Raw genomic sequence first — 26,176 nt, forward strand, 5'->3', positions numbered from 1 at the left:
AGACTTGAGGGAACATAAACTTGCCACAAAAGTCATTTAATAATCTCCTAAGATCTATAACTAAGTTACTTCTCTTAGTTGGGAAATGCCAGGAATTGATAAAATTAATGGGTCAACCAACTACTTCAAAACTCTGAATCTCAATATAAATGGCTACATCAGGACTGGTAACTCTGGTTCGAAGTAGAAAATAACTGTACTAAGTAGTGTTAGCTGTTTAGATATCCAAGCTCTGTTTGCTAAATCAACAAGAATACCAAGTAGGACAAAAGTATAAAATTGCAAAATTTCTGTCTTTTGGTTTACTTAATTGAATCTGTTGATTTTTATTCTCTCTCTCCAGCTGAGTTCTTTTAGAACCATGCCCATAGTTTATATTCATTCATAAGTATTTTATTTTCCTCACTAATACTCCTTTTACCTCAGATAATAAACCCTCCTCTGTGTGTGTGTGTGTGTGTGTGTGTGTGTGTGTGTCCCTTTCTGTGTCTCTGTCTCTGTCTCTCTGTTTGTCTCAGGCAGGAGTGCAGTGGTGTGATCATAGCTCACTGGAGCCTCGACCTTCTGGGCTCAGGTGATTCTCCCACCATAGCTTCTGTAGTAGGTGGTACTACAGGTGTACACTGCCACATCTGGCCTACTTTTTATTACCTATTCCTCTTAAGATTGAAAAGCCTGATGCTGTAATAAACCAGTAGTGAAATGGCCTTGACTAAGATGGTCTATTTCACATGGTCTATTTAATCTTTAATAAGCTTTGTGAAATCATTATCTCATAGATAAACACATAAAATCGGTGAGAAATTACATATCTAATTAGTGATAGAACTTGAACCCACATCTGTGAGTCCAAAATATAAATGCTGTTTCTGCTGCACTCAGATTGGACAAGGATTTTTTTTTTTTTTTTTTTTTTGAGGCACAGTCTCTCACTGTCGCCTGGGCTGGAGTGCAATGGCGCGATCTCAGCTCACTGCAACCTCCGCCTCCAGGATTCAAGCAGTTCTCCTGCCTCAGCCTCCCCAGTAGCTGGGATTACAGGTGCCTGCCACCACTCCCAGCTAATTTTTTGTATTTTTAGTAGAGATGGGGTTTCACTATGTTAGCCAAGATGGTCTCGAACTCCTGACCTCGTGATCTGCCCACCTTGGTCTCCCAAAGTGCTGGGATTATAGGCGTGAGCTACTGTGCCCGGCCTAGACAAGGATCTTTTTTTTTTTTTTTTTTTTTTTTTTTGGAGATAGAGTTTTGCTCTTTGTTGCCCAGGGAGTGCAATGGTGCGATCTTGGCTCACTGCAACCTCCACCTCCTGGGTTCAAGTGATTCTCTTGCCTCAGCCTCCCAAGCAACTGGGATTACAGGCATGCGCCACCATGCCTGGCTAATTTTTTGTATTTTTAGTGGAAACGGGGGGTCTCTCCATGTTGGTCAGGCTGGTCTCGAACTCCTGACTCAGGTGATCCGCCCGCCTCGGCCTCCCAAAGTGCTGGGATTTCAGGCATGAGCCACCGCACCCAGCTGGCCTGGACAAGGATCTTAATGAACAGTTTTTTATTTCTCTTTAGGTGAAAAGTTGGATTGTTCTCTAAGGCCCTTCTATACCAGGAGTTTGTAATTATCTAATCTAAATAATATTGATAATATTGAACCTTGTTATTTCATTTGTTTACTAAAAATAGAACATAGAATTACTGGACTCCTTTTTTTTTTTTTTTCATTTGAAACTGTTTTGCCCACTTGTTACTGCTAGTGGACAAAGCCATGCATTTTAGAAGATGTTAGTGGAAGACAATAATGTGATGATAGAGTGAAGGTTTATAGTTAGGTGTTAAGGGTAAGATAAAGCAAACAACAACAAAAAATTTCCGAGGAATCTTTTATTGCTATGACCTCCCTCTCTAGGCGATTCCTAGATCACTCTCATTTGTTCTATGCCCATCTGCTGCTCTGTTGACCTAGAACCTCTCATTTTGGGGCCCCAGCTAGATCTACTTACCCCAAGATGCTTGTTTAAAAGTTTTCCTACACACCCTTTCCCTTATGTCTTTAGTGCTTTTATTCCCATTTGTTTGATGGTGTGTTTTGGGGAGGAAAACAGTATGAAGAAACAAATTCATTGAAGTGTGGATGAATCAAATGTTTACTTTTTAAATCAAAGTTAAAAGCTACATTTATATTATTTCTTTTTAAAAAGCAGATTAGTTGTTAATCTGAATGAATCAATCATTGGTGGAATTGCAGGTAATATGATCAAGGGAAGGGAAAATGTTTTACTGAAGGTGTATAGGAATACAAAAATTTAAATTTAAATCTAAAATCTACCAAGACTATTTATTAATTCGGTAATTTCTAAATTACCAAATGTAATTTAGAAATTTCCAATGTAAGTGTGCCATTGAGGTCAGTTTTGTTCTGTGTGTTCTGTTTGTAAAGGCATGTAAGTATGCCATAAAAATATATTTTTGATCTTAAAGTTATGTAGTATTAAATTTTGAGAGTTCATATGTGAATAATGATTGTGGGTGTGTGTTTACAGATATATGTCTATGTGGATATCATGTGAATGAAAGATTGTAGATACATTGACTATAAATTTATTATATCTTTACATTTAAAATTGACTTTAGGCCAGGTGTGGTGGCTTATGCCTGTAATCACTTTGGGTGGTGAAGCGGGATGATCGCTTGAGCCCAGGAGTTTGAGACTAGCTTGGGCAGCATAGGGAGACCCCATCTCTACCAAAAAAAAAAAAAAAAAATTATTAGCTGTTCGTGGTGGTGCAGATGTGGTTCAGCTACTCAAGAGGCTGAGGTGGAAGGAGCATTTGAGCTTAGGAGTTCAAGGCTGCAGTATGATTGAGCCAGCCTGCGTTACAGAGTGAGACCCTGTCTCTAAATAAATGAACAAATAAATAAAATAAAATCGACTTGAAGTGAGGGCATTTAAGCATCTGGTCTAGATGACTTTTTTTTTTTTTTAACCTTGAAAGTCTATTATTTAATCCTATTGAAGTTCAAGGGATTGAGCTTTGAAGGATAAATATAGGTTGTGTATAGTTCAGCCAGGAATAGGGAAGATGATTAATCATTGTGGCCTTAAGGCCAAGTTTTGACAACTGTTATTTTATAGGAAGGAGTACGGGAAAAATGGACAAGAGATTGGGGATTAAAGTAGGAATTAGGCAGTAACTTGTTATTGCAAGGGAGAATATCTCTAGGATCAAATAAGTTGAATTAATGATGTCCCTTAAACCTGTTTATCAAAGGTTTGAAATGGGGATAACAAATATTGGCAGACACTGATGAATTTTGAGGATGGATGATATAAGCTTATTGTATTAAAGATTCTTTGGATTGGGTGCAGCACGGAATGCCAGTGAGGACACCAAAAATAATCTGGAAAGGAGTAGACTTCAGGATTTCATGAAGTCTTAAAATACTCGAACAACTGTCATTGGAATGATAAAAAAATAATGTCAAACTTTTCCCCTCCACTTTCAAAGATAATTTGTTGCAAAATCAGTTTCAAAATTCAAACATTGCAGAGGAAAACAAAGAGCCCCCCAGATTTTCCCAGCATTATACTACTGATTTCCATCATAAAGGTAGACTTATAAATAGACATATAGGAAGAGTATTTAGCTTAGCTTAAGAAGGAATTTGTGAATAATTGGAAATGCTTGAGGACATAGTGCCCGCCCACCACATTGTATGCTTGTATAAGACATTGGAGGATTACCTGTTTAGATACTTCAGAGGGGGTACAAGTACCTGTACGTAAATGGACTAGGTCACCTATGGAGCTCCCTTGTCAACCTATATCTTATCTGATTCTTGTTAGTAGGTGTTGAAAACAGAGAGAGAGTTGTGTAAACTGAGAATTAAAGAATGATCAAAAGTTGTAGGATTTTATTTTACCCAGCAACTCCTCTTCTGCCTATATGCACAAAAGAATTGAAAGCAGAGACTTAACAGATAGTTTTAACACTAGTGTTCATAGCAGCATGATTCACAGTAGCCAAAGGGGAGAAACAACCCAAATATCCATTGATGGGTGGATGAACAAAATGTAGCATATATATTCAATGGAATATTCAGCTTTAAAAAGAAAGGAAAATGACACCTGCTGCAGCATGGATGAATCTTGAAGACATTGTACTAAGTGAAATAAGCCAGACAAAAAATAAAAAATACTGTATGATTCCACTTATATAAGATACCTAGAGTAGTCAAATTCATAGAGACAAAGAGAATGGTGGTTGCCAGGAGCTGGTGGGCAGGGGAAGATGGTTGTTGTTTAGTGGGTGTAGAGTTTCCGTTTTGTAAGATGAAAAGGTTGCTCAACAGGGTGACTGTACTTAACACTACTGAACCTGTACACTTAGAAAGGTAAGATGGTAAATTTTATGTATATTTTACCACAATAAAAAAGTTGTAGGATTTTGCATTTATTTGAATGGGGCACAATTTAATGTAGGAGAAACAGCCATCGTGTTATATTAGTAGAACAAATAGAGAACATTTGCCTAAGATAAAGAGAATGAGCAGAGGTATGCCTTTAACTTTTTCAGGAAGGTTAATGTTCATTTTACCTTGTTAAATTTAAAAATCTAGACAGTGATGGGTGGTTAAGAAAGTGAAGGATAAGAATGATTTTTATTAACTTCTGCTCACAATGCGATGATTCAGAATGGTAAAACTTACTTGTTTTAGAGTTTTGGCAAGAGCTTTTAGAATGAGGAGGATTATAGACAAGACAAAGCAAGCTAAAGCTGAGACTTTTAACTTTGAAAGTTGATGGGCCACGTATACTTAATGAACTTTATTCTGGACTTCATTTACATGTGTCTTCGAGCCCCAGAAAGAAACTAAGAATGAAAGAAAGAATAGTGAAAATGTCATGATGTTCAGTGGGGAAATTAGACATCATTAGTTACGGGAAAAGTTACCAGTTAATTTTGGGAACAGATCTTTTTTTAAAAAAATACATAATTAGGAAACATTAAGAGTCATAATTTTGCTGCAAGTGCTACTGCATTTACAGTTGAATATACTGTTACTTGTAAACGATAGGGTTGGAGACTGACAAATTAGAAAACATAAGCTGTAAACCTGAGTTTCTGATTTTGTTTGATTCTTGAATTGATAGCAAAATTGCAAATATGGCTAACAGTTTTTAGATAGTGTACATTTTAAACTTCTACCTATTTGCTGTATTTTTCTGGAGGCAAGTGTGTGTGTGTGTGTGTGTGTGTGTGTACGTGCACACTAGTAAAGAGACTGTGATTTGGCTCAGCTCAGCTCCAGTTCAGTTATTTTTACATTAAAATGTAAGAATGAGTACTTCTTTCTTATGGAAACTTCCACTTCATCTTTTATATCACCTGCACATACTACTGTGTTGCTATATGATAGGTCCTTTGTAAATATTAAATGAATGAGAAATCAAGACAGCTTCTTTTCCATATTTTTTTTTCCTGAGTTTATGGAGTTTTAGTATTATTTGATTTTATATTTGTATCTTTTTTCTCTTACATTGAAACCCTTGGTTCAAAACAGCATTATAAATGTATCCTTTCAGTACATAAACATAGTTTCAAATTATTAATTTTAGCATAACTACTAATTATTGCTATATATATATATTTTAGAGGAGGACAACACATTTAGTTTTATTTCAATCAAATCACAACACTTTTCCAATTGTTGCAAAGTGCATCTATAGTATTTTGTTACAGATCCACTTTAAAAAGGTTTCCTGTGACATTACAGCAAGCCTCTTTTTTCAAACAGAGGAATAATCCCAAATTTTTCCTCAATTAAAAATAAAAACTCCATTCCAGTAAGTGGTAAATACATAAAAATTACAGTAAGCCAGACACTTAAAAGGACAGCCAAGAAGTCTTCCAACAGTTTATTAGAAAGAATGTGGATATTAAAAAAAATCCCCACTGTCATGAACAGAAATTGAGGTTTTAAGCCCTAGTATAAGCTGAATCAAAAAAAGAAATAAATCCAATACTGTATGAAACATTTTTCACTCATTTGCCGTACTGACAGTGCAGATACAAATCTGGTCTAAATGTACAGACTCTTAACAATGTACAGCTTTCTTCATCTTCCATGCTAAGAGATGTAAAAACACCTAAGGGTCAAACAATACCAAATATATAGGCTTCAAAAACCATCTAAATTAGGGCATTCTCTAGTTTTAGCTAAGATACATGTGGAATACTGACAAGTAATCACTTATATAGAATAATGTGAAGTGAATTTCCTGAAAAATAAACTTGGAACAATCCTGAAGGATAACACCAGAGGAATAGCAGGTTACCAGTAAGGTGTCAGCCAATTTGTTCCAGCCATTTTTGAATCCATGTTCTATAATCTAAATTTAGTTCTCTTTCCGTAAGCTGAGAGCTTCCTATCATGTCAGTATCTATGTTATGAAGAAAAGGAGACTTAGGTGAGATGTTTTTAATTTATCACAACTGCTGCATCAATTGCCTAGGACCTCACTCAACAGCTTCATGAAAATCTAGGAAATGTTCATGCATAAGGTTATTGCCTTAGCTGACTTAAAATTGCCCCATACAGTGGTACATATCAACCCTTAGTGAAGTCTTTTAAAAAACAAACAGGCTGAAAAATGGGTCAAAGTAGGCAAATACAGCATCTGCCTTTAGAGCTGTCAACTCAGGAATTCTCTCAATTGTGAAATCTTGCAGAGAAGTTATTTTTCTTTCCCAAAATCCAGGTGATGACAATATTCCTTACTCCCGATCTGGCATTTTTTCATCATCACTGTCTTGTGAATCATCACCTGCTCCATCTGCTTCTGGTGAATCTGCATCCTCGTCACCACCCATGTTGTTCATCATCTCAGAGAAACGATCAAAATTAGACCTGTCTTCATCTGAATCATCTTCCCAGTCTTTCCAATTATTGAAGTCCTCACTAAGCCAGTTGAGCTTTGCCCTTCCTTTTGTTAACCTTGGCCGTGACTGGCCAGATTCTCCTTTTTTGTAAATAGCATACAATTGATCTGTCCGTTTTTTTAATGCTTGGAATCATTTGGATCAATACTGTGAAAAAGATCAACTTCATTTAAATACTTAAAATTATCACTTCCTCTGAGACAACTGAATGTAAGTTTGGATTTTTCAAAATTTACATTAACATCCTTACTGTCTTCAACACAAAATTCAGTGAAGACATAGTCCCTTCGATCGTACCACTTTGCAGAAGCAGGCTGCATTGTGAACAGGGCAGGGGGACGGGCGAACAGGTGGGCGGCCCTCTGGCGTGGGCTGCTGCTAGGGAGTCGACTTCTCTCCGGTGACGACTCTGCGTTTTCTCCCTGGTCGCGGCCTCTTCTCGTTCCCCTCAGGCGATGACGGCAGCGGCGGGCTCCACCTCGGTCCCCAGAATGCACCGCGCAGAAAGAGCGCCCCTCTGGTCGGGGAGAAGAGGAAAGTGTAGGAAAAGGGGCCCGAGGACGTATTGTTATATTTTTATGCAGAGAAAACCTTACAGAGTAAGGAGTTAACGACAAGTTTCTTTTACCTTTTATTATCATTTTTGGGCTTTCAAAATTTCTGTGTGAAGGTGGAAGATGAATTCTTCTCCCCAACTCTATTTTTAGTATTAATGTTGATAGGCTTCTTGCCAGTGAGATTCAGTCCATTAAATCTTTAGTTCGCCAGATAACCTGAATTACTTGCAACTCATTGCATCATAAGCAGGAGATGTTCTAGGAGTGTCAGTGGCATTATTGTACTCTTTACATGGTAGATCAGTTTGTGCCATATTGAATCCATTCATTAGTGTCTGTCCATCATAGTGCAGGTCCAGAAACAGAAGAAAGATGAACACTCTAAATAAAGCAGAGAGACTTAAGTTGTCCCAGTGTTTTCATTTTCTTGCTTCTTCTTATTTGATAAGTGGATATTTATGGTGCTTGGTTTGGAATGATTTTCTTTTCCTTTGGTTAGTCAAGTGATCAGATGCTTTGTTTTCTGGATACATTTTGTTTTATTTGACCCTGGGAGAATATATACGTGTTCATAGAAAATATGGGAACAGGCCAGGCGCAGTGGCTCACGTTTCAACGGGGTTTCACCATGTTGGTCAGGCTGGTTTCCAACTCCTGACCTCAAGTGATCTGCTCCCCTTGGCCTCCCAAAGTGCTGGGATTACAGGCATGAGCTGCCGTGTCCAGCCCCCCATATTTTTTTTAAAAACAACTTTACTGAGGTGTAGTTTACATGCCATAAACTCCAAACTCCACCTCATTTTCTTTCTTTTTTTTTTTTTTTTCCTTCCTTTCCTTTCCCTTTCCCCTTTTTTTCTTTCTTTCCTGACAGGGTCTTGCTCTGTCACCCAGGCTGGAGTGCAGTGGTACAATCATAGCTCACTGCAGCCTTGAACTCCTGGGCACAAGCGATCCTCTCACCTCAGCTTCTGGAGTAGTTGGGAATATGGGCACACACCACTACACCTGGCTATTTATTTATTTATTTTTATTTTTTTATTTTTTCTTTTTGAGATGGAGTCTTGCTCTTGTTTCCCAGACTGGAGTGCAATGGCGCGATCTTGGCTCACTGCAACCTCCACCTCCCGGGTTCAAGCTCTTCTCCTGCCTCAGCCTCCCGAGTAGCTGGGATTACAGGCATACGCCACCATGCCCGGCTAATTTTGTATTTTTAGTAGAGACGGGGTTTCTCCATGGGATTTCTCCATGTTGGTCAGGCCGGTCTCAAACTCCTGACCTCAGGTAATCAGCCCGCCTAGGCCTCCCAATGTGCTAGGATTACAGGCGTGAGCCACTGCACCCGGCCTGATTTCTTAATTTTTACATTTTTTGTAGAGACAAGTACTCCATATGTTTCCTAGGCTGGTCTCAAATTCCCAGGCTCAAGGGATCCTCCCGCCTTAGCCTCCCAAAGTGTTAGGATTTTGGGCGTGAATCACCACACCAGGCCAGAAACTCCACCCATTTTCAATGCACAATTTAATGGTTTTTAGTAAATTTACTAAGTTGTGCTACTATCACCATAATCCGGTTTTAGAATATTTTCATCACTCCGGTGAGATCTCTCATACTGGATACGGGTAATGCTGGCTCCTCCTGACAGCCTGTAATCTACTTTCTGTCTCTGTAGTTTCGCCATATCTGGACATTCATATAAATGGAATCATATAATATGTGGTATTTTAAGGTTAGTTCATGTTTGTAGCATTGATCAGTACTTCTTTCTTTTCATTGGTCCAAATTGTTGTATAGACTTTTCTCATATACTTACATTTTAAAAAATCATATACATTTATTTAACTTCTAATTTTATGTATATGATATATTGCAGACTTTTAGAAAAGTTGCAAAGGTAGTACAAAGAATTTTTATATAAACTTTACCTGGATTCTCCTGATGTTAACATCTATCTAATTTGTGTTTCTGAGATGTCTGAGAATAAATTGTAGACATAATGCCCCATTCACTTTTAAATACTTCAGAGTAGGCTGGGTGCAGTGGTTCACACCTATAATCTCAGCACTTTGGGAGCTGAGGTGGGGGGATTGCTTGAGTGCAGGAGTTCAAGACCAGCCTGGGCAACAAAGCGAGCCCGTCTCTATACAATAATAAAATAATTAGCCAGGTGTCGTGGCGCACATTTGTAGTCCCAACTACTCTAGAGGCAGAGGCAGGAAAATTAAATTTGAGCCCAGGAGTTCAAGGCTGCAGTGAGCTATGATTGCACCACTGCACTCTAGCCTGGGGGACAGAGCAAGACCCTGTCTCTAAATAAATAAATTCAGTCAGTCAGTCAAGCAAGCAAACTTCAGAATATATTATCTAAAGGCAAGTACATTCTTTTATATAACTACAGGGTGAAATAGTTAATAGGAAATCTACATTGGCACAATATTATCTAATCAGACTTTATCCAAATTTGGTAATTCTCCCACTGATGTCCTAATCCAGGATCACATGTTGTATTCACATTTAGTTTTCATGTATCTTTACTCTTCTTTAATCTAGAATTGTACTTCAGTCTTTATCTTTCATGACTAGACATTTTTTGAGTGCAGGCCAGCTGTTTTGCAGATTGTTTCTCAATTTTTATTTCTGGTGTTTAATTATGATTAGATTTAAGTTGTGCAGTTTTGGCAGGAGTGTCACAGGATTGATAGGACATTTTTACCACAGTATATCTGGATTCCATGATTTCAGTGTACCACAGTATTAGTGATGTTAACTGTGATTACTTGGTTTATGCAATGTCTATTAAGTTTCTTCACTGTAAAGATACCATTTTTCCCCTTTGTAATTAATAAGTATTTTGGGGTGAAGATACTCTGAGACTCTGTAAACATCTTGTTTCTCATTGTACCTTTGCCCACTAATTTTAGCATGTTGTTATTAATCTATTGCTGCTTAACAATGTTATCACAGATTTAGCAGCTTAAAACAGTGCATTTATTATCTCAGTTTCTATGTGTCAGGAGTCTGAGCGTGGCTTTACCTGATCCTCAGCAATGCTGCAGAGCATTGGTCAGGGCTGAGTTTTTACCTGAAGACGTGATTGGGGAATGATCAGCTTCCAAGCTCATGTGGTTGTTGGAAAGATTTAATCCTTGTGGGTTATCAGATTGAGGGTCTGGATTCCTAGCTGGCATTTGGCTAGAGGCTGTCATGAGTTCTCTGGCCTTCCCCATCATGGCCACATGCTTCCTCAAAGCCAGCAAGAAAGAGTCACCAAGCGAGGACACTGCAGTCATATGTGAAATAGTCACTTATGTGAGACCCTTTACCTTTGTTCTTTTTTGATTATTAGAAGCAGATTACAGGCCCTACCTACACTACAGGGGAAGGAATTATGTAGGGCCATGAGTACCACAAAGCAGAGATTACTGGAAGCCGTTTTAGGTCTGTCTACCACAGCATCCACTAATCTTACCTGAAACTGCCTATCACTGTTGCTACATATGGTGATTCTCTAATTCTGTCTTTCTTGGTATATATTTTTTTTTTTTGTTGGAATTTTACTGCGAGGAATTCTCCCCCACTCGTTGATTTGTTCTTTTATTCTTAACAGCATGACCTCATGGATTCTTATTCTTTGGGTTATTTCTGCTATAGTCATTTATTGCTTTAGGGTAAGTAGCAATTTAATCCCTCCAAGAACAGCATTTAGAGAAGTCTTTAGCATGGGTTTCTCTTTTTTTGAGATGAGCTCTCACTCGGTTGCCCAGGCTGGAGTACAGTGACATGATCTCGGCTTACTGCAACCTCTGCCTCCCAGGTTCAAGCAATTCTCCTGCCTCAGCCTCCCGAGTAGCTGGGATTACAAGTGCCCGCCACCATGCCCAGCTAAGTTTTTTGTATTTTTAGTAGAGACGGGGTTTCGCCATTTTGGCCAGGCTGATCTCGATCTCCTGACATCAAGTGATCCGCCTGTCTCGACCTCCCAAAGTGCTGGGATTACAGGCGTGAGCCACTGCGTGGCCCAGCATGGATTTTTAAACAGGATTTGAGGTATAGTAAGTCATTTGTCAAATATACTCTAGATGAAAGATAAATTTTAACAGGTGAGCCATTCTATCATAGGTTTGCAAAGCCTTTGAAATTCTATTTGAAAATATACTATGATGTAGCAAACTTTCAAGTTACCATCAAAATGCTGAAAATGCTTTTATATTAATGTTTTTTAAGTGAAGAGCTAATTTTCCCCCTAAAAATCATTACCATGTAATTTAAATGATTAAAAGTTTTGGTGATGTGATCTAAATATACTCATTCTAAAACCACTAGTTTTCTCAGCTTCATCTTTGGCTTGTCTCTTGATCTTTGAATGTTATGTATAGGCATCCCCTTCTTTGTATTTGTGGGCATCTGGGGTTCTCACTCTCTGTCAGTATATCATCTTGTACTTGGTGAACAAGTACCTTGCTATTCAGTGTGTCTTTTTAAGTGAAAGTCTTTCATTTCCATCTGTATTCAATTTCCCCTCTTACCTGCTGTTCTAGTTTTTGTTTTGTTTTTAATAGCATGCCCTGTGACAAAGTGATTTTCAAAAAGAGCTCTATTGTCTTCCAGAAGTTTCCTTGTTTTAATAGTTTATTTGTATATTTCCGGACTGTTTACTTCAATATTTCTTGTAGAAATGATGCCTGATAACCCCCACCCAAATTAAATTAATCAGTGAAAAAAAATGTACACTGAAGAACATATCCTGAAAAACTTTTAAGTAGGAATAACCGTTGTTTATTGCATTTAATTGAAGAAACCAAGGAAGTTGCTAGGCTTTAGTTTCTTCACTGTGAGGTAATTTTAATTCCTAAATGATCTCTGAAGTTGAGGAAAAACAAAATAGAAAAATTATGAAAGTGTATTGTCATTTTAAAAATGAAAGTTGAAAAAAGTAGAAAACATTTACATTTCTTATATGTTACCTAATTGCAAATGTATTCCACTTTTTTCCAAAAAATAGTTTCTCCATTCCTTGTTTACTTTGGTACATTTCTTTTTGGCTGGATTTCATCATCAGATAGAATTTTTACATTTATGAATGATCTTTTCCCTGAGTTCTTGTGGGCTTAAGAATTTTTTTTTTTTTTTTTTGAGACAGTCTTGCTCTGCCACCCGGGCTGGAGTGCAGTGGCGCAATCTTGACTCACTGCAACCTCCGTCTCCTGGGTTCAAGCGATTCTCATGCCTTAGCCTCCTAAATAGCTGGGATTACAGGCGCCTACCACCATGCTTGGCTAATTTTTGTATTTTTAGTAGAGACTGGATTTCACCATATTGGCCAGGCTGGCCTCGAACATCTGACCTCAGGTGATCCGCCAACCTCGGCCTCCCGAAGTGTTGGGATTATAGGCGTGAGCCACCACACCCAGCCAAGAATGTTTTCTATTGCCTCTTTGTTTGAATGCCATCTAGGCTAGATATAAAATTTTTCATTCATACTCTTAAGAACTTTTTTTGCTGTCTTTTGGCAGTGAGTATTGCAAAGAAAGCAAATGTTTCCCTCATTATACAGTGCTTGCTTTCTTGGTTAATATTTTGCTGCATAATCTTAAAATTTCAGTGGCTTATAACAACAAATACTTTTTTTCTTCCTCATGTCTTTAGGTTAACTGGGACTTAGTTATTGTTAGCTAGACTTTGTTGTAGGCTGTGGATTGTTCTCTTCTTCTGCTGGAATCTGGCTGTCATGGCAATCACAGGAGTCAGCCAAACAGGAAATTTTAGCCTCTGCTTCCGTCACGTCTCTTATTTCATTGATCAAATCAAGCCTTGTGGCCAAGACCAACATCATTGTGGCAGGGAAATATATTTCACTTACTCTAATGTACTGCAAGATTACACGATGGTGTGAATGATGAAATAGAAACACTAATTCAAGCTGCCACTTTGGCTTTTAACGCCTGGAACCTGGTTCGATTCTTTCTTTATCCTTGATGCTTAAGATTTAGGAAAATACTAACTTTTTTTTTTTTTTTTGAGATGGAAGCTCGCTTTGTCGCACAGCGTGGAGTGCAGTGGCTCACTGAAACCTCCACCTCTTGGGTTCAAGTGATCAGCCCACCTTGGTATTCCAAAGTGCTGGGATTACAGGTGTGAGCCACCGCACCCAGCCAAGATTTAGGAAAAATTTAGATGTTGCTGAGTATCTGAGTACTTGGGGTTAGTCTGTACAGATTTGGGTAGCATCTTGCCTCTTACATTATCATGTAATATACATTATTGATTCATAAGGGTAATCTTTTCTCGTTAACAGAAGAGAGTGGTTTACCTGTGAATATTCTCATGTATTGTTCTTCTGTTTCCCTTTCCTATCTCTGTAAATTTGATTGCTTTTATGTAGGTGCTTTGTATCTATTAAGATACTTCCAGCTGTAAATGACAGGAAACACAATGTAAACTGGTTAAACATTGAAGGAAACTCATCATTTAATGCAAGTGAAAAAAACAGGCAAAACTTTATCCAAGTTCTTCAGTCAGTTTCATCAGTATCTCAGCTCTGCTTCCTTCAATTTTGTTCCATTCTCAGTAGGCTCATCCGTCATAATTGCAAGATGACTGCTCACAGGCCTTAGAGCTGGATATTTTGGGTTGAATTGTAGAAGAGAAGAAAGATTCTACTTTTCAGAGACATTAAAATCACTCATCACTGAGTCTGGCTGGCTCACAATTGAGTCAGATTTTTTCCTTTGAGTATATGTAGTTATAAATATGTGTTTCAGAGAAGTATAGGATTCTATAGAACATAGAAGTGGCTTCTTTTAGCCAGAGACATTAAGGCTAAAATCTGAAAAGTTGAATTGGAGGTTGCTAGGAGAAAAGGAGGTGAGGGTTATCATTGCAAGCAGAAGTGTTGGGCCAGGTAGTCAGAAGAATTTTAAATTACCAAATGAAAAAAAAGGTAGAGTAGGCTGGCAGAGAGGATGTGTAGCAGAATGGTCAAGGTCAGATTATTTTGGTCAAGGTCAGATTATTTTGATAATTTTGTACTTCATCCTAAGAACATTATGATATGGATGAATTTTAAGCTGGACAGGAGATAGTATGATCATATTTATATTTAAAAGGTTACCCTGGCTTCATTCAGAGTGGAGAATAGTTGTATGTGAGGGTGAGATTCCTATCACTTGAGATAGGGAACACTGGAACACTGCCAGACTAGGGTAGGATAGTAAGTTGGTAAAGTAACTGCTGTAGTTACTGAATCTTGACTCTGTGACATATACTTTTTATGTACATTATCTGTGATCTGCACAATCTAGTTACACAGTAGGCAGTATTACCTCTATTTTGCAGATGAGTAAATTAAGCATGTTTAAAATGACTTGCCCAGGCTACAGTCAGGTCTGTATTCAGATTGGTATGAATCATTAAATCTGGCTCTTTTACCATGCAGTGATGACTCCTTTCATTAATTGCTATATTTGCTTCATCTAAGCAGTGCAATTATTGACTTCTGCTCTCTTAGCCCTACTAGCTACTGCTAGCTTTTATTAGAGAGAGAACTAAAAAGGGCCATTGGCAATATGACCAAAGTCACTTTAGTTCTTTGGACCTTATGTACAAAACATATTAGTATGTTTGCTTACATGCTTACCGCATAAAATTATAGCACTGCACTTGTTCCTTTCCTTGAAAGAACGCCTTCCTCTTCAACCCCAATCTCTTGAGCATGGACAAGAAAAATTAGAAGCTGACTTGTTGTGTGATAGTTACATAATCTTTAAGGTGGTTCTTACTACAGCTGCTTCGGGTGTTAGTACTTACCCTATTGAATTTACTTGAACTTTTAAGTTTGTATTGATCTCAGTACTGTGGTTTTATCACCCATGCTGATGATGTCTTATTTCTTCAAGTCGTTCATTTTTATTTAATTATAGAATTCTGGAGCTCTACCTTCCCATGAAGACATATTCCAGCCATCATGGGTAGTGTGTCCTATTTTGCTTCTCTGCTGTTGCTTTATTATTCATAAAAATAAACTGCCTGGATTCTTTGACTTTTTGTATTTTCATGAGATCATGTCTAAATTTTGTTTTAAATGGTACTGTGTCCTGTATATCTTGTAGGTTTTTCAAAACTTTGTTTCCTTCAAAGAAAATTATCCAGATTTGCAAGGAAAATATTGTGACAGTTTATAGTTATTCTTTTTTTTTTTTTTTTTTTTTTTGAGACAGAGTCACTGCAACCTCCGCCTCCCAGGCTCACGCCATTCTCTTGCCTCAGCCTCCTGAGTAGCTGAGACTACAGGCACCCGCCACCACGCCCGGCTAATTTTTGGTATTTTTCTAGAGACGGGGTTTCACCGTGTTAGCCAGGATGGTCTCGATCTCCTGACCTCATGATCTACCTGCCTCGGCCTCCCAAAGTGCTGGGATTACAGGCGTGAGCCACTGCGTCCGGCCGACAGTTTGTAGTTATTCTCACTACATCTTTTCACCAGATGTGTGTGCCATTTACTTTCATTTTATAGGTTTCACTTTAATGATTGTTTTGTTGTTATTTGTTGTTGTTACTCTTATGAGTACTAAGCCAGACTAGACTGTTTTTTTTTCTCTCTGACTAAGAGCACTTTATGTACACACTTTTGCAGTCTCTTACCCATAATTACAGTATCCGCAGTGGTTGAAAAACTAAGTTTCCTCATACATTTAGCAGCAAACTCACTTGACAACAGTTCTCTTGAACTGACATGAGACTGTATATAATCTTTATTTATTCCTCTTAGTGTGAGTATTCATATGTTTCATTGTGTTTGGTTATGGGATGCTGTCCCTAATCTCCATGGCAGTGTCATCATTTATGGCATATCATGTTACCTTTTTAAAATCCAAAAAATTCTTATGTATGAAACATTTGGCCTAAGTGTTTTAGATCAGGGACTGTGGACCTGTGTTTATATTAATAGCACTGGTCACAGTGTGGTGTGGCTGTTCGCTCCCTTGCCTATCTTCTCTATTAGATTCTGAGCTAAGAAAGCTTCCCTCTGTGGATCCACTAATCCTAGTTTACTGCCCTAAACAGAGTAGTTACTTAATATTGGAACTGAATACCATTAATTGGGGTAAATTTACCAGGTAGCTTATTGAAGATGTTTTTTTTTTTCTTGGTTTTATGTCCTTTTTAAAGTAATCTCTTTCTAGTTCTGTTTCTCTTTTCCTTCTTGTTACTGGAATCTTGACTTCACCATTTATTGATAATATGATCTTGAACAGCTTATTGAAAACCTATAGTTTCTGCATTTGTGAAAACGGTGTAATAATTTTGCTCACCTCATAGATTGTTGTGAGGACTAAACAAAATGCTTCCTGGAACTTAGCACTCTTTTAGCTGCCAACATGGCTGTTGTTGATTTCTATCCTATTGGTTACTTTATTATCATAGTCAACATTCTCTTCTTAATGGAGTTTGAGGTTATTTTTCAGTGCTCTAATGCTTTCAATGATGGAGTAAATCCTTGCACATTTGTCCCTAAGTCCTTTGGCCTTGATTTTGTAGGACAGATTCAAGTGGGATTGTTGCATCAGTGGTCCCAAATATATTTAGTTTTAATGGATATTTCCGTATTACTTTCCTAAGGCAGAATTGAGTAATGTGGGAAAAGGCAGCAGTTTTCTGTCCTCTCAACAGTCTACAAGAGTGCCTATTTGCCCATAACTTTGTCAGCAATGGATTTTATCAGTCCATTTTTTGTTATTGTTGTTGTTGTTTGGAGATTAACTTTCACTGTTCTTGCCCAGGCTGGAGTGCAATGGCACGGTCTCGGCTCACTGCAACTTCCACCTCCCAGTTTCAAGAGATTCTCCTGCCTCAGCCTCCCGAGTAGCTGGAATTACAGGCGCCCGCCGCCGTACCCAGCTAATTTTTTATATTTTTAGTAGAAATGGGGTTTCACCATGTTGGCCAGGCTGGTCTTGAACTCCTGACCTTCAGGTAATCCACTTGCCTCGGCCTCCCAAAGTGCTGGGATTACAGACATGAGCCACTGCGCCCAGCCTTTTTTTTTTTTTTTTTAAATAATTATAGACTCACAGGAAATTGCAAAAAATAGTAACTAGGGTCCCATGTACACTTCCTCTGGTTTCCTTTAATGGTAATATCTTATGTAAATATAGTACAATATCAGACCAGGTGTGGTGGCTGACACCTGTAATCCCAGCACTTTGGGAGGCTGAGGCGTGTGGATCACTTGAGGTCAGGAGGAGTTCAAGACCAGCCTAGCCAACATGGTGAAACCCTATCTACCAAAAATACAAAAATTAGCTGGGTGTGGTGGTGTGTGCCTCTAATCCCAGCTACTCGGGAGGCTGAGGCAGGAGAATCGCTTGAACTCGGGAGGCGGAGGTTACAGTGAGCCAAGATCGCACCACTGTACTCCAGCCTTGGTGACAGTGAGACTCCATCTCAAAAAAATATAAATAAATACAAATATAAATATAAATACATATTATATCAAACCAGGAAATTGACATTGGCATAAAACTGTTAACTATGGCTTGGGTCATTTTATTTCTTTCCATCTGACCAATGGCATCTTGATTTAATTTGCCTTTTTATAACCACTATTAAGTATGAGCTTCTTATATACATTTTATTGGTAATTTACATTTATGGTTTATGAATCATTTGTTCACGTCCTTTTTCCATTTTTTTCTAATGAGCTGTTTGTTTTCCTAAAAGAATATCTTCTTAGGACTATTAATCTTTTGTCTGCCATATGTTTTGCAGTTAATTATTCTAGCTTCATATATTTTCTGTGGTTTTGTTGCTTTTTTTTCCTGTGTAGAAATTTTTATTTTATACAGTCAATATGTTTCTTTCTTTGGTGGTTTTTGGGTTTTTCTCTCTTGTGGAAAGCTTTCTCTGTCTTCTAGGTGATACTGTTTTCTTTTGTTATTTATTTATTTATTTATTTATTTATTTATTTATTTATTAAGCCATGGTCTCACTCTGTTGCCCAGGCTAGAGTGCAGTGGTGTGATCGTGGCTCACTGCAGCTTCAACTTCCTGGGCTCAGGTGATCTTCCCGCCTCAGCCTCCAGAGTAGCTGGTACTACAGGCGTGTGCCACAATGCATGGCTGATTTTTTTTTTTTTTTTTTTTTTTTGTATTTTTGTATTTTTTGTAGAGGCGGGTTGCTCAGGCTAGGCTCGAGAGATCCACCCGCCTCAGCCTCCCAAAGTGCTTGGATTACAGGCATGAGCCACAGTGCCTAGAGGATTATACTATTTTCTTTTAATCTTTTATATTTTGCCTTTGGCTTTTAATTCATTTGGAATATGTTTTTGTATATACTCTGTGCACCTCCCCCCCCCAGATGTATGAGATATTCTAGCACTATTAAACTGTTTTATTTAGGACTTTTTCAGCTTCTTGTCACTTAAATCTCAACAAAATTCCAAAGATAGTACTGGCTCAAGGCAAGACTTGATACAATGGTGAGAAGCAGCTGCAGCGCTGAGCAGAGGAGGCAGGACCTGGAGTGTGAGCAGTAGCTGGGTGGGCACCATGGCTGGGATCATCACTATTGAGGCGGTGAAGCACAAGATCCAGGTTCTGCAGCAGCAGGCAGATGATGCAGAGGAGAGAGCTGAGTGCCTCCAGTGAGAAGTTGAGGGAGAAAGGCACGCCCGGGAACAGGCTGAGGCTGAGGTGGCCTCCTTGAACCATAGGATCCAGCTGGTTGAAGAGGAGCTGGACTGTGCACAGGAGCATGTGGCCACTGCCCTGCAAAAGCTGGAAGAAGTGGAAAAAGCTACTGATGAGAATGAGAGAGATAGGAAGGTTATTGAAAACTGGACCTTAAAAGATGGAATTCCAAGAAATCCAACTCAAAGAAGCTAAACACACTGCAGAATAGGAAGTATGAAGAGGTGGCTCGTAAGTTGGTGATCATTGAAGGAGACTTGGAACTCACAGAGGAATGAGCTGAGCTGGCAGAGTCCCATTGCCGAGAGATGGATGACCAGATCAGACTGATGGACCAGAACCTGAAGTGTCTGAGTGATGCTGAAGAAAAGTACTCTCAAAAAGAAGACAAATATGTGGAAGAGATCAAGATTCTTACTGATAAACTCAAGGAGGCAGAGACCTGTGCTGAGTTTGCTGAGGATCGGTAGCCAAGCTGGAAAAGACAACTGATGACTTGGAAGATAAACCGAAAATGTACACAAAGGATGCTGGACCAGACTCTGCTTGACCTGAATGAGCTGTAGAGCACCCCAGTCTCACCCTGCTGCTGCTCTTCCCTCTGACCCTGATTCCATCTGAGGCCAGCCTGCCCGAAGCTGACCTTTCACTGAGGGCTGATCTTTAACTGGAAGGCTGCTTTCTCCTTTCGCTGCCCCCACCTCCCGTGTGTCTTTTTCGCTAAACTGTCTCTGCCTCTTCCCGGAGATTCCAGCTGAGCTAGAGGCTGCGCGCCTTTGGGAACAACACTTAAGGGAATGTGAGCACAATGCATAATGCCTTTAAAAGCATGATATGATGTACACATTTTGTAATACCTTTTTTGTTGTTTTGTAGCAACCATTTGTAAAACATTCCAAATAATTCCACAGCTCTGAAGCAGCAATCTATTCCTTTTTCACTTCTGGAAGGTGACTTTTCAGCTTAATGCATATTGCCCTTTCCATAGAGAAGAGGAAAAGGTATAGGCCTGCCTGAGAGCCAAACAGAGCCCAGGGAAAGAATCCACTATGGGAAACCTCATTGCTCTGTAAAAAGTACCGCCCAAACCAGAAAGGTGATTTCAGGAGGAGTTAGCCAAACAACAACAAAGACAAAACAAAAATGTGCTTTTCAGGTTTTCAGCTTTAAGATATCTTTGGACAACGTTATTTCTTTTTTTTTTTTCATTAGAAGTGACCAAATTAAAATGGTAAGACCTCTGAAACTAAGTTTTTGTCCCATCTCTACCCCCTCTCAACTGCCTACAGAATGGATCATGTGCCGCTTATGTTGAGGTGACCACTTAATTGCTATCCTCCCTCCCTGAAAGATTATGTTTTGCCACTGATTTAGCCATGTGAAAGTCATCTCATTATCCTTTTCTGGGTTTGAAGCTGCTCTCTCTAAAAGTGCTATCTCATTGTACTTTGTATCGGAGAAATCTTGAATAGCTTATGTACAAAACTTAAAATTTTTTTATTATTTTGAAGCTTCGCTTCTTTGGGTTTGCGGCACCCTGGCCACCCTGTCTGGCTGTGACAGCCTGTACAGTGTGTGGGCTGGCAGTTTTCTGATCTTCTAAAGTTTCTTTCCCTACCTAATCCCCATTTTCTGGTAAGGTTTCAGTGAGGTCTGTTAGGTGTACATCCTGCAGCTTATTGGCTTAAAATGTACACTTCTTCGATGTGGTCTCTTTGGGGCCAATTGGGAGAAAGACAAATCAATAGTGCAACTATTTTGATAACCAAATATTGACACAAGTGTCTTTTTGAAATAAAGAACAGGTCCTTCCAAAAAACAAAACAAAAAAGGCTTGATACAAGGCAAAAGTAATACTACTTTAAAAATTTTGGCCAGGCGCAGTGGCTCACACCTGTAATCCCAGCACTCTGGGAAGCTGAGGTGGGCAGATCACCTGAGGTCAGGAGTTCAAGACCAGCCTGGCCAACATGGTAAAACCCCATCTCTACTAAAAATACAAAAATTACCAGGGTGTGGTGGCAGGCATCTGTAATCCCAGCTACGTGGGAGGCTGAGCATGAGAATCTCTTGAACCCAGGAGATGAAGGTTGCAGTGAGCCGAGATTGCACCATTGCACTCCAGCCTGGGGGATAGAGTGAGACTCTGTCTCAAAAACAAAAAAACAAATTTGCTTCCTGACTTTTCTCAGTTCTGCCCTTTTTGGTGTTGGATTTCTCCTTATGATTCGTGCTGTGTCACTCCTCAGTCTGTCTTGTATGTTGTGCCATTCTAATTCCAGATTTTTCCTTTGTGATCACACAATGACTGAATGTTTTAGGCCTTGCTTCCTAATACCACACAAGGGAAGAGAAAGGATCCCTTTCTGAAGATTCCCTGGAGAACAAGTTTTGGTTGTTTTTTTTCCCCCTTATACCCAAGTAAATAGCTCCGTAGATTTTTGGCCCTAAGTCATGTATCTGTTCTTTGGGGTGGAGAGTGGTGTGTGTGTATCTGTTCTTTGGGGTGGAGAGTGGTGTGTGTGTGTGTGTGTGTATCTGTTCTTTGGGGTGGAGAGTGTTGTGTGTGTGTGTGTGTGTGTGTGTGTGTGTGTGTGTGTGTGTGTGTAAAAGCTGATTAATTTAAACCAGTTAGGATTTACCCCTGGGCTGGGCGTGGGATTAAGTCTGTCTCAACCACATGACTGAAAGTGAGAAAAGTTTTGTTTCACAGGAAATTTTTGGGTACTGTCTCCAAAGAAGAGGGAACAGAAGCCAGGTAGTCAAACTACAGAGGACTATGGCATGACCTCATGTTTTTCCTACTAAACATAAATGATACCTTTTAAATTATGATCTGTTTCGGCATTTTCTGTTTTCTTCCACCAACAGTCTATGAGGTTATTCATTTGGTGATTTTTTTTTTCTCTCAGAAATATACTACTTCAATAATAGTGGCTAAGAGTACATGTTAATATCTTTTTAAGCAAGTCTCCCATCATTTTTTTCCTGGACATTACTTGGCAATTTTTATATATTTATTTGATACAAACTTTGGGATCCTGATTGGAATTACATTATATACATTTTTAAATGGAAATCCAAATTAGATAAACGTAACTATGGAAATCAACTTGGAAATGCTCAACAGTTTCTTCTGCAAAAGGCTTTTCTTTCCTTTGTTATTGTTCACCAATGTTTTGGGGGGTGAAAACCTTCTCTGTATTTTTGACCCTGGACACTTTCACAGCACGAAGAGACAGCGGACTCATGTCCCAGCTCTTCCCAGCAGATAACTCTTTAGATAGACTAAGAATCCAACAGCCTCTTCCAGTAGGCTTATTTTTGGTTAGTGAGTAGCATCAACAGATAACTGAGAGGGAAAAGAGCTGGAAATGTGGGGTTAAGCTGCCTTAAACCTCAGGTATTGTGATAAATTTTTAAAAACCATTTGAGGATGCCACACATCTCCAGAGACTCCAGACCACTGTTTCCATTTAATTGCTTCCATATGAACTTTCTATGTGTTTGCTTGCTACCTAATTTTTTCTGTGTGAAGTATGATATTTTATCTAATGATTTTGTTATTTTCCTTAGATGTAGAAACATTGTCTTCAAGTATTATTGCACTATTTTAAAATATTTGGTTGGTGCAAAATTAATTGTGGTTTTGCACCAACCTGATACTACAGCTCTTAATCCTCTGCTAATATTTGATTTTTAACAATATTTTTCCTACTACTGTACTTTTGTGTTCTGTATTTTAATACTGTTCTTATTTCAAAGCTCTTATTTAAATATTATCCAACTTCTAGTTTTTTTTTTTTTTTTTACTTATTTATTTTTTTAATCGAGTTTCACTGTGTCCCCCAGGCTGTCCGGGCCAACTTCTTGGTCTTTTTATAATTCCTGTTATATAAAAATTAAGGTTAATTATCAGAGATAAACATTTTATTTAATTTTATGCTAGTCAATTTATAATTTGATATTTTATACTGAACTCTTTTTTTTTTTTTTTTTTTTTTTGAGACCGAGTCTCCTTCTGTCACCCAGGCTGGAGTGCAGTGGCGTGATCTTGCCTCATTGCAACCTCCACCTCCCAGGTTTAAGTGATTCTCCTGCCTCAGCCTCCCAAGTAGCCAGGATTATAGGCACGCCACCACCCCTGGCTAATTTTTGTATTTGTAGTAGAGACGGGGTTTCGCCATGTTGGCCAGGCTGGTCTCGAACTCCTGGCCTCAGGTGCTCCACCCGCCTCAGCCTCCCAAACTGTTGGGATTACAGGCGTGAGTCACTGTGCCTGGCCTATAGTAACTCTTTAATGCGTATGATTCCATTTGGTGTATGTAAAAAAGCATGCATCTAATTTATAGTTCTTTCTTTCTTAATATGTGACTAATTATTTTAAACAAAAAGCCAACATCAGGCTCAGTGGTGAAATATTGGTGCTGTTCTCTTAAGAAAGGCACAGGCTAGGCATGGTGCCTCATGCCTGTAATCCAGTCACTTTGGGAGGCCAAGGTGGGAGGATACTTGAGCCCAAGAGGTTGAGGCTGCAGTGAGCCACATTCATGCCACTGTCCTCCATCCTGGGTGACAGAGTGAGACCCTGTCTTAAAAAAAAAAAAAAAAAAAGGCAGAGGGACAAATCAAGAATACCCATTTAATAATTTTTTATTGCTGTTTGTTAGATAAGTGAAAAACAGAAAATGAAATATGATTGCAATTAGGAAAATAATACATGTATATTTTTCTATAGATTATTATATACCTGAAATTCCAGTAAAGATGATAAATATATATTAGAATTAATAAACATTTAACCAAGTTGCTACATATAAAATAAATATTCAGAAGCCTACTTAATAACTTTTTAAGTGATCTCATGATAGGTTTGAATACAAGAGACAATGGCAATGTGTTTCACAATTAAGATTCAGTCTGGTGCAGCAGTATGCAATGGAATTATTACTGTTTATTTGAATCTGTGTGTGTGTTTGTGTGTGTTCTTTCTTTTCATTTTACCTCTGGACATTTGTAAAGCTTGTGCTAAATAGAATGTGTACGAAATATGTTTGTAATACTTCTGTATTTTTCTTGACTTAAATGTTAGATACTGGATCAGCATTAAGGAATTACTATTTTGTAGATACATGGGAATGATTTTTACATCCATTTTCTCCATGGCAGCCCCTTTCTATATTGGTAGACTTTTTATAGTTTATAAGATATGTTTAAGTCAAAGGAGTATTGACTAATTAAATTTATTTTGAGTAAGTATTACCTAGGATATTCAGAGACAGAAATTAATCGTTGTGTTCCTCATCACATCTCTTCTTTGTTTTGCAGTGGGACTTCTCCTCTTGCATGCCTGAATGCTATGCTTCATACAAACTCCAGAGGTGAAGAGGGCATCTTCTATAAGGTTCCAGGTAGAATGGGAGTATATACTTTGAAGGTAAATATTTTGTTGGGAAGTCATTTAGAAAGAAAAAACAGGAAGTGACCACATATAAATATCTGACTCGTAGGGACAGAATTCTGTTCTTGAAGAGCTTATTTTCAGGAAGAGGTAATATTTTGAAACCTGTAACCAATACATTTTTTAAAAACTAATCTATAACTAACTATAGGTAGATCAGAGAAGTAACTTTATTTTTTATTCTTGATGATAATCTTATCTTGAAAGAATGAAATTAAAATGACTTCTGGCCAGGCGTGGTGGCTCACGCCTGTAATCCCAACATTTTAGGAGGCCGAGGTGGGCAAATTGCCTGAGCTCAGGAGTTTGTGACCAGCCTGGGCAACACAGTGAAACCCCACCTCTACTAAAATGCAAAAAATTAGCCAGGGCGTAGCGGCGCGTGCCTGTAGTCCCAGCTACTCGGGAGCTGAGGCAAGAGAATTGGTTGAACCCGGGAGGCGGAAGTTGCAGTGAGCCAAGATCACGCCACTGCACTCCAGCCTGGGCAACAGAGTGAGACTTTGTCTCAAAAAATGAAATAAAATAAAATAAAAATAAAATAAAATAAAAAATAAATAAAATGACTTCTAGTGTTTTAAGGAGCCCCACAACATTTGTATAATAATTGTTTCTTTGGAGCATTCTGCCTAGATGCTTTACATTACATTCTCATTTCATTCTCTACCACAATTCACAGTTGGGGTGAATACCATTTAATAATTTTTTATTGCTGTTTGTTTTGTTAGATAAGTACAAAAAGGAAAAATAAATATGATTACAATTAGGAAAATAATACATGTATATTTTTCTATAGACTATACCTGAAATTCTAGTAAAAATGATAAATATTCCTTTTTTATGATGGAGAGCCCCACAACATTTGTATAATAATTATTTCTTTGGAGCATTCTGCCTAGATGCTTTACATTACATTCTCATTTCATTCTTACCACAATTCACAGTTGTGGTTATTATTCCTTTTTTATAATGGAGAAAGTCAAAGTTCAGAAGATTGGATTTTCTTGCCCAGTGTTGCCCATATAGTATCAGAACCGGTATAGGAACCCAGATCTGACTGAATTCCCAAGCCCGTATTCTTTCTAACATAACAAGCTTGCTAATTCCTTCCTTCCTTCCTTCCTTCCTTCCTTCCTTCCTTCCTTCCTTCCTTCCTTCCTTCCCTCCCTCCCTCCCTCCCTTTTTTTTTTTTTATTTTGACAGTCTCGCTCTGTTGCCCAGGCTGGAGTGCAGTGGCACAGTCTTGGTTCACTACAACCTCTGCTTCCTGGGTTCAAGCGATTCTCCTGTCTCAGCCTCTCAAGAAGCAAGGATTACAGGTGCCCACCACCACGCCCAGCTAATTTTTGTATTTTTAGTAGAGATGGGGTTTCACCATATTGGCCAGGCTGGTCTCAAACTCCTGACTTCAGGTGATCCGCCCGCCTTGGCCTCCCAAAGTGATGGGATTACAGACGTGAGCCACCGTGCCCAGCCTTCAAGCTTGCTAATTTCAAATTCCTGCACTGAGAAGGGACCTTTACTTATCAATAACTT

At 38.6% G+C, this 26,176-nt stretch overlaps 1 protein-coding gene and 2 pseudogenes across 3 annotated transcripts in view; 2 read left to right on the top strand and 1 right to left on the bottom strand.

Annotated features, from left to right (window-relative positions):
* The window catches only part of ASXL2 (ASXL transcriptional regulator 2), a 555,729-nt gene that overhangs the window by 457,471 nt on the left and 72,082 nt on the right, over positions 1 to 26,176 (top strand). For 2 of the 3 annotated variants that reach the window (XM_055252963.2, XM_055252962.2), the window contains one exon: positions 24,508 to 24,616. In XM_055252963.2, coding sequence (XP_055108938.2) covers positions 24,508 to 24,616 — 109 coding nt within the window. Of the gene's footprint in view, positions 1 to 24,505; positions 24,617 to 26,176 lie in introns of all 3 variants that reach the window. The other variant, XM_063623896.1, reaches the window with a different exon arrangement.
* Positions 6,509 to 7,413, bottom strand: LOC129468003 (prostaglandin E synthase 3-like; annotated as a pseudogene).
* LOC129467999 (tropomyosin alpha-3 chain-like) lies at positions 17,580 to 20,845 on the top strand (annotated as a pseudogene).

This window comes from Symphalangus syndactylus, chromosome 18 (assembly GCF_028878055.3).
Source record: "Symphalangus syndactylus isolate Jambi chromosome 18, NHGRI_mSymSyn1-v2.1_pri, whole genome shotgun sequence".
Taxonomy (NCBI): domain Eukaryota; kingdom Metazoa; phylum Chordata; class Mammalia; order Primates; family Hylobatidae; genus Symphalangus; species Symphalangus syndactylus.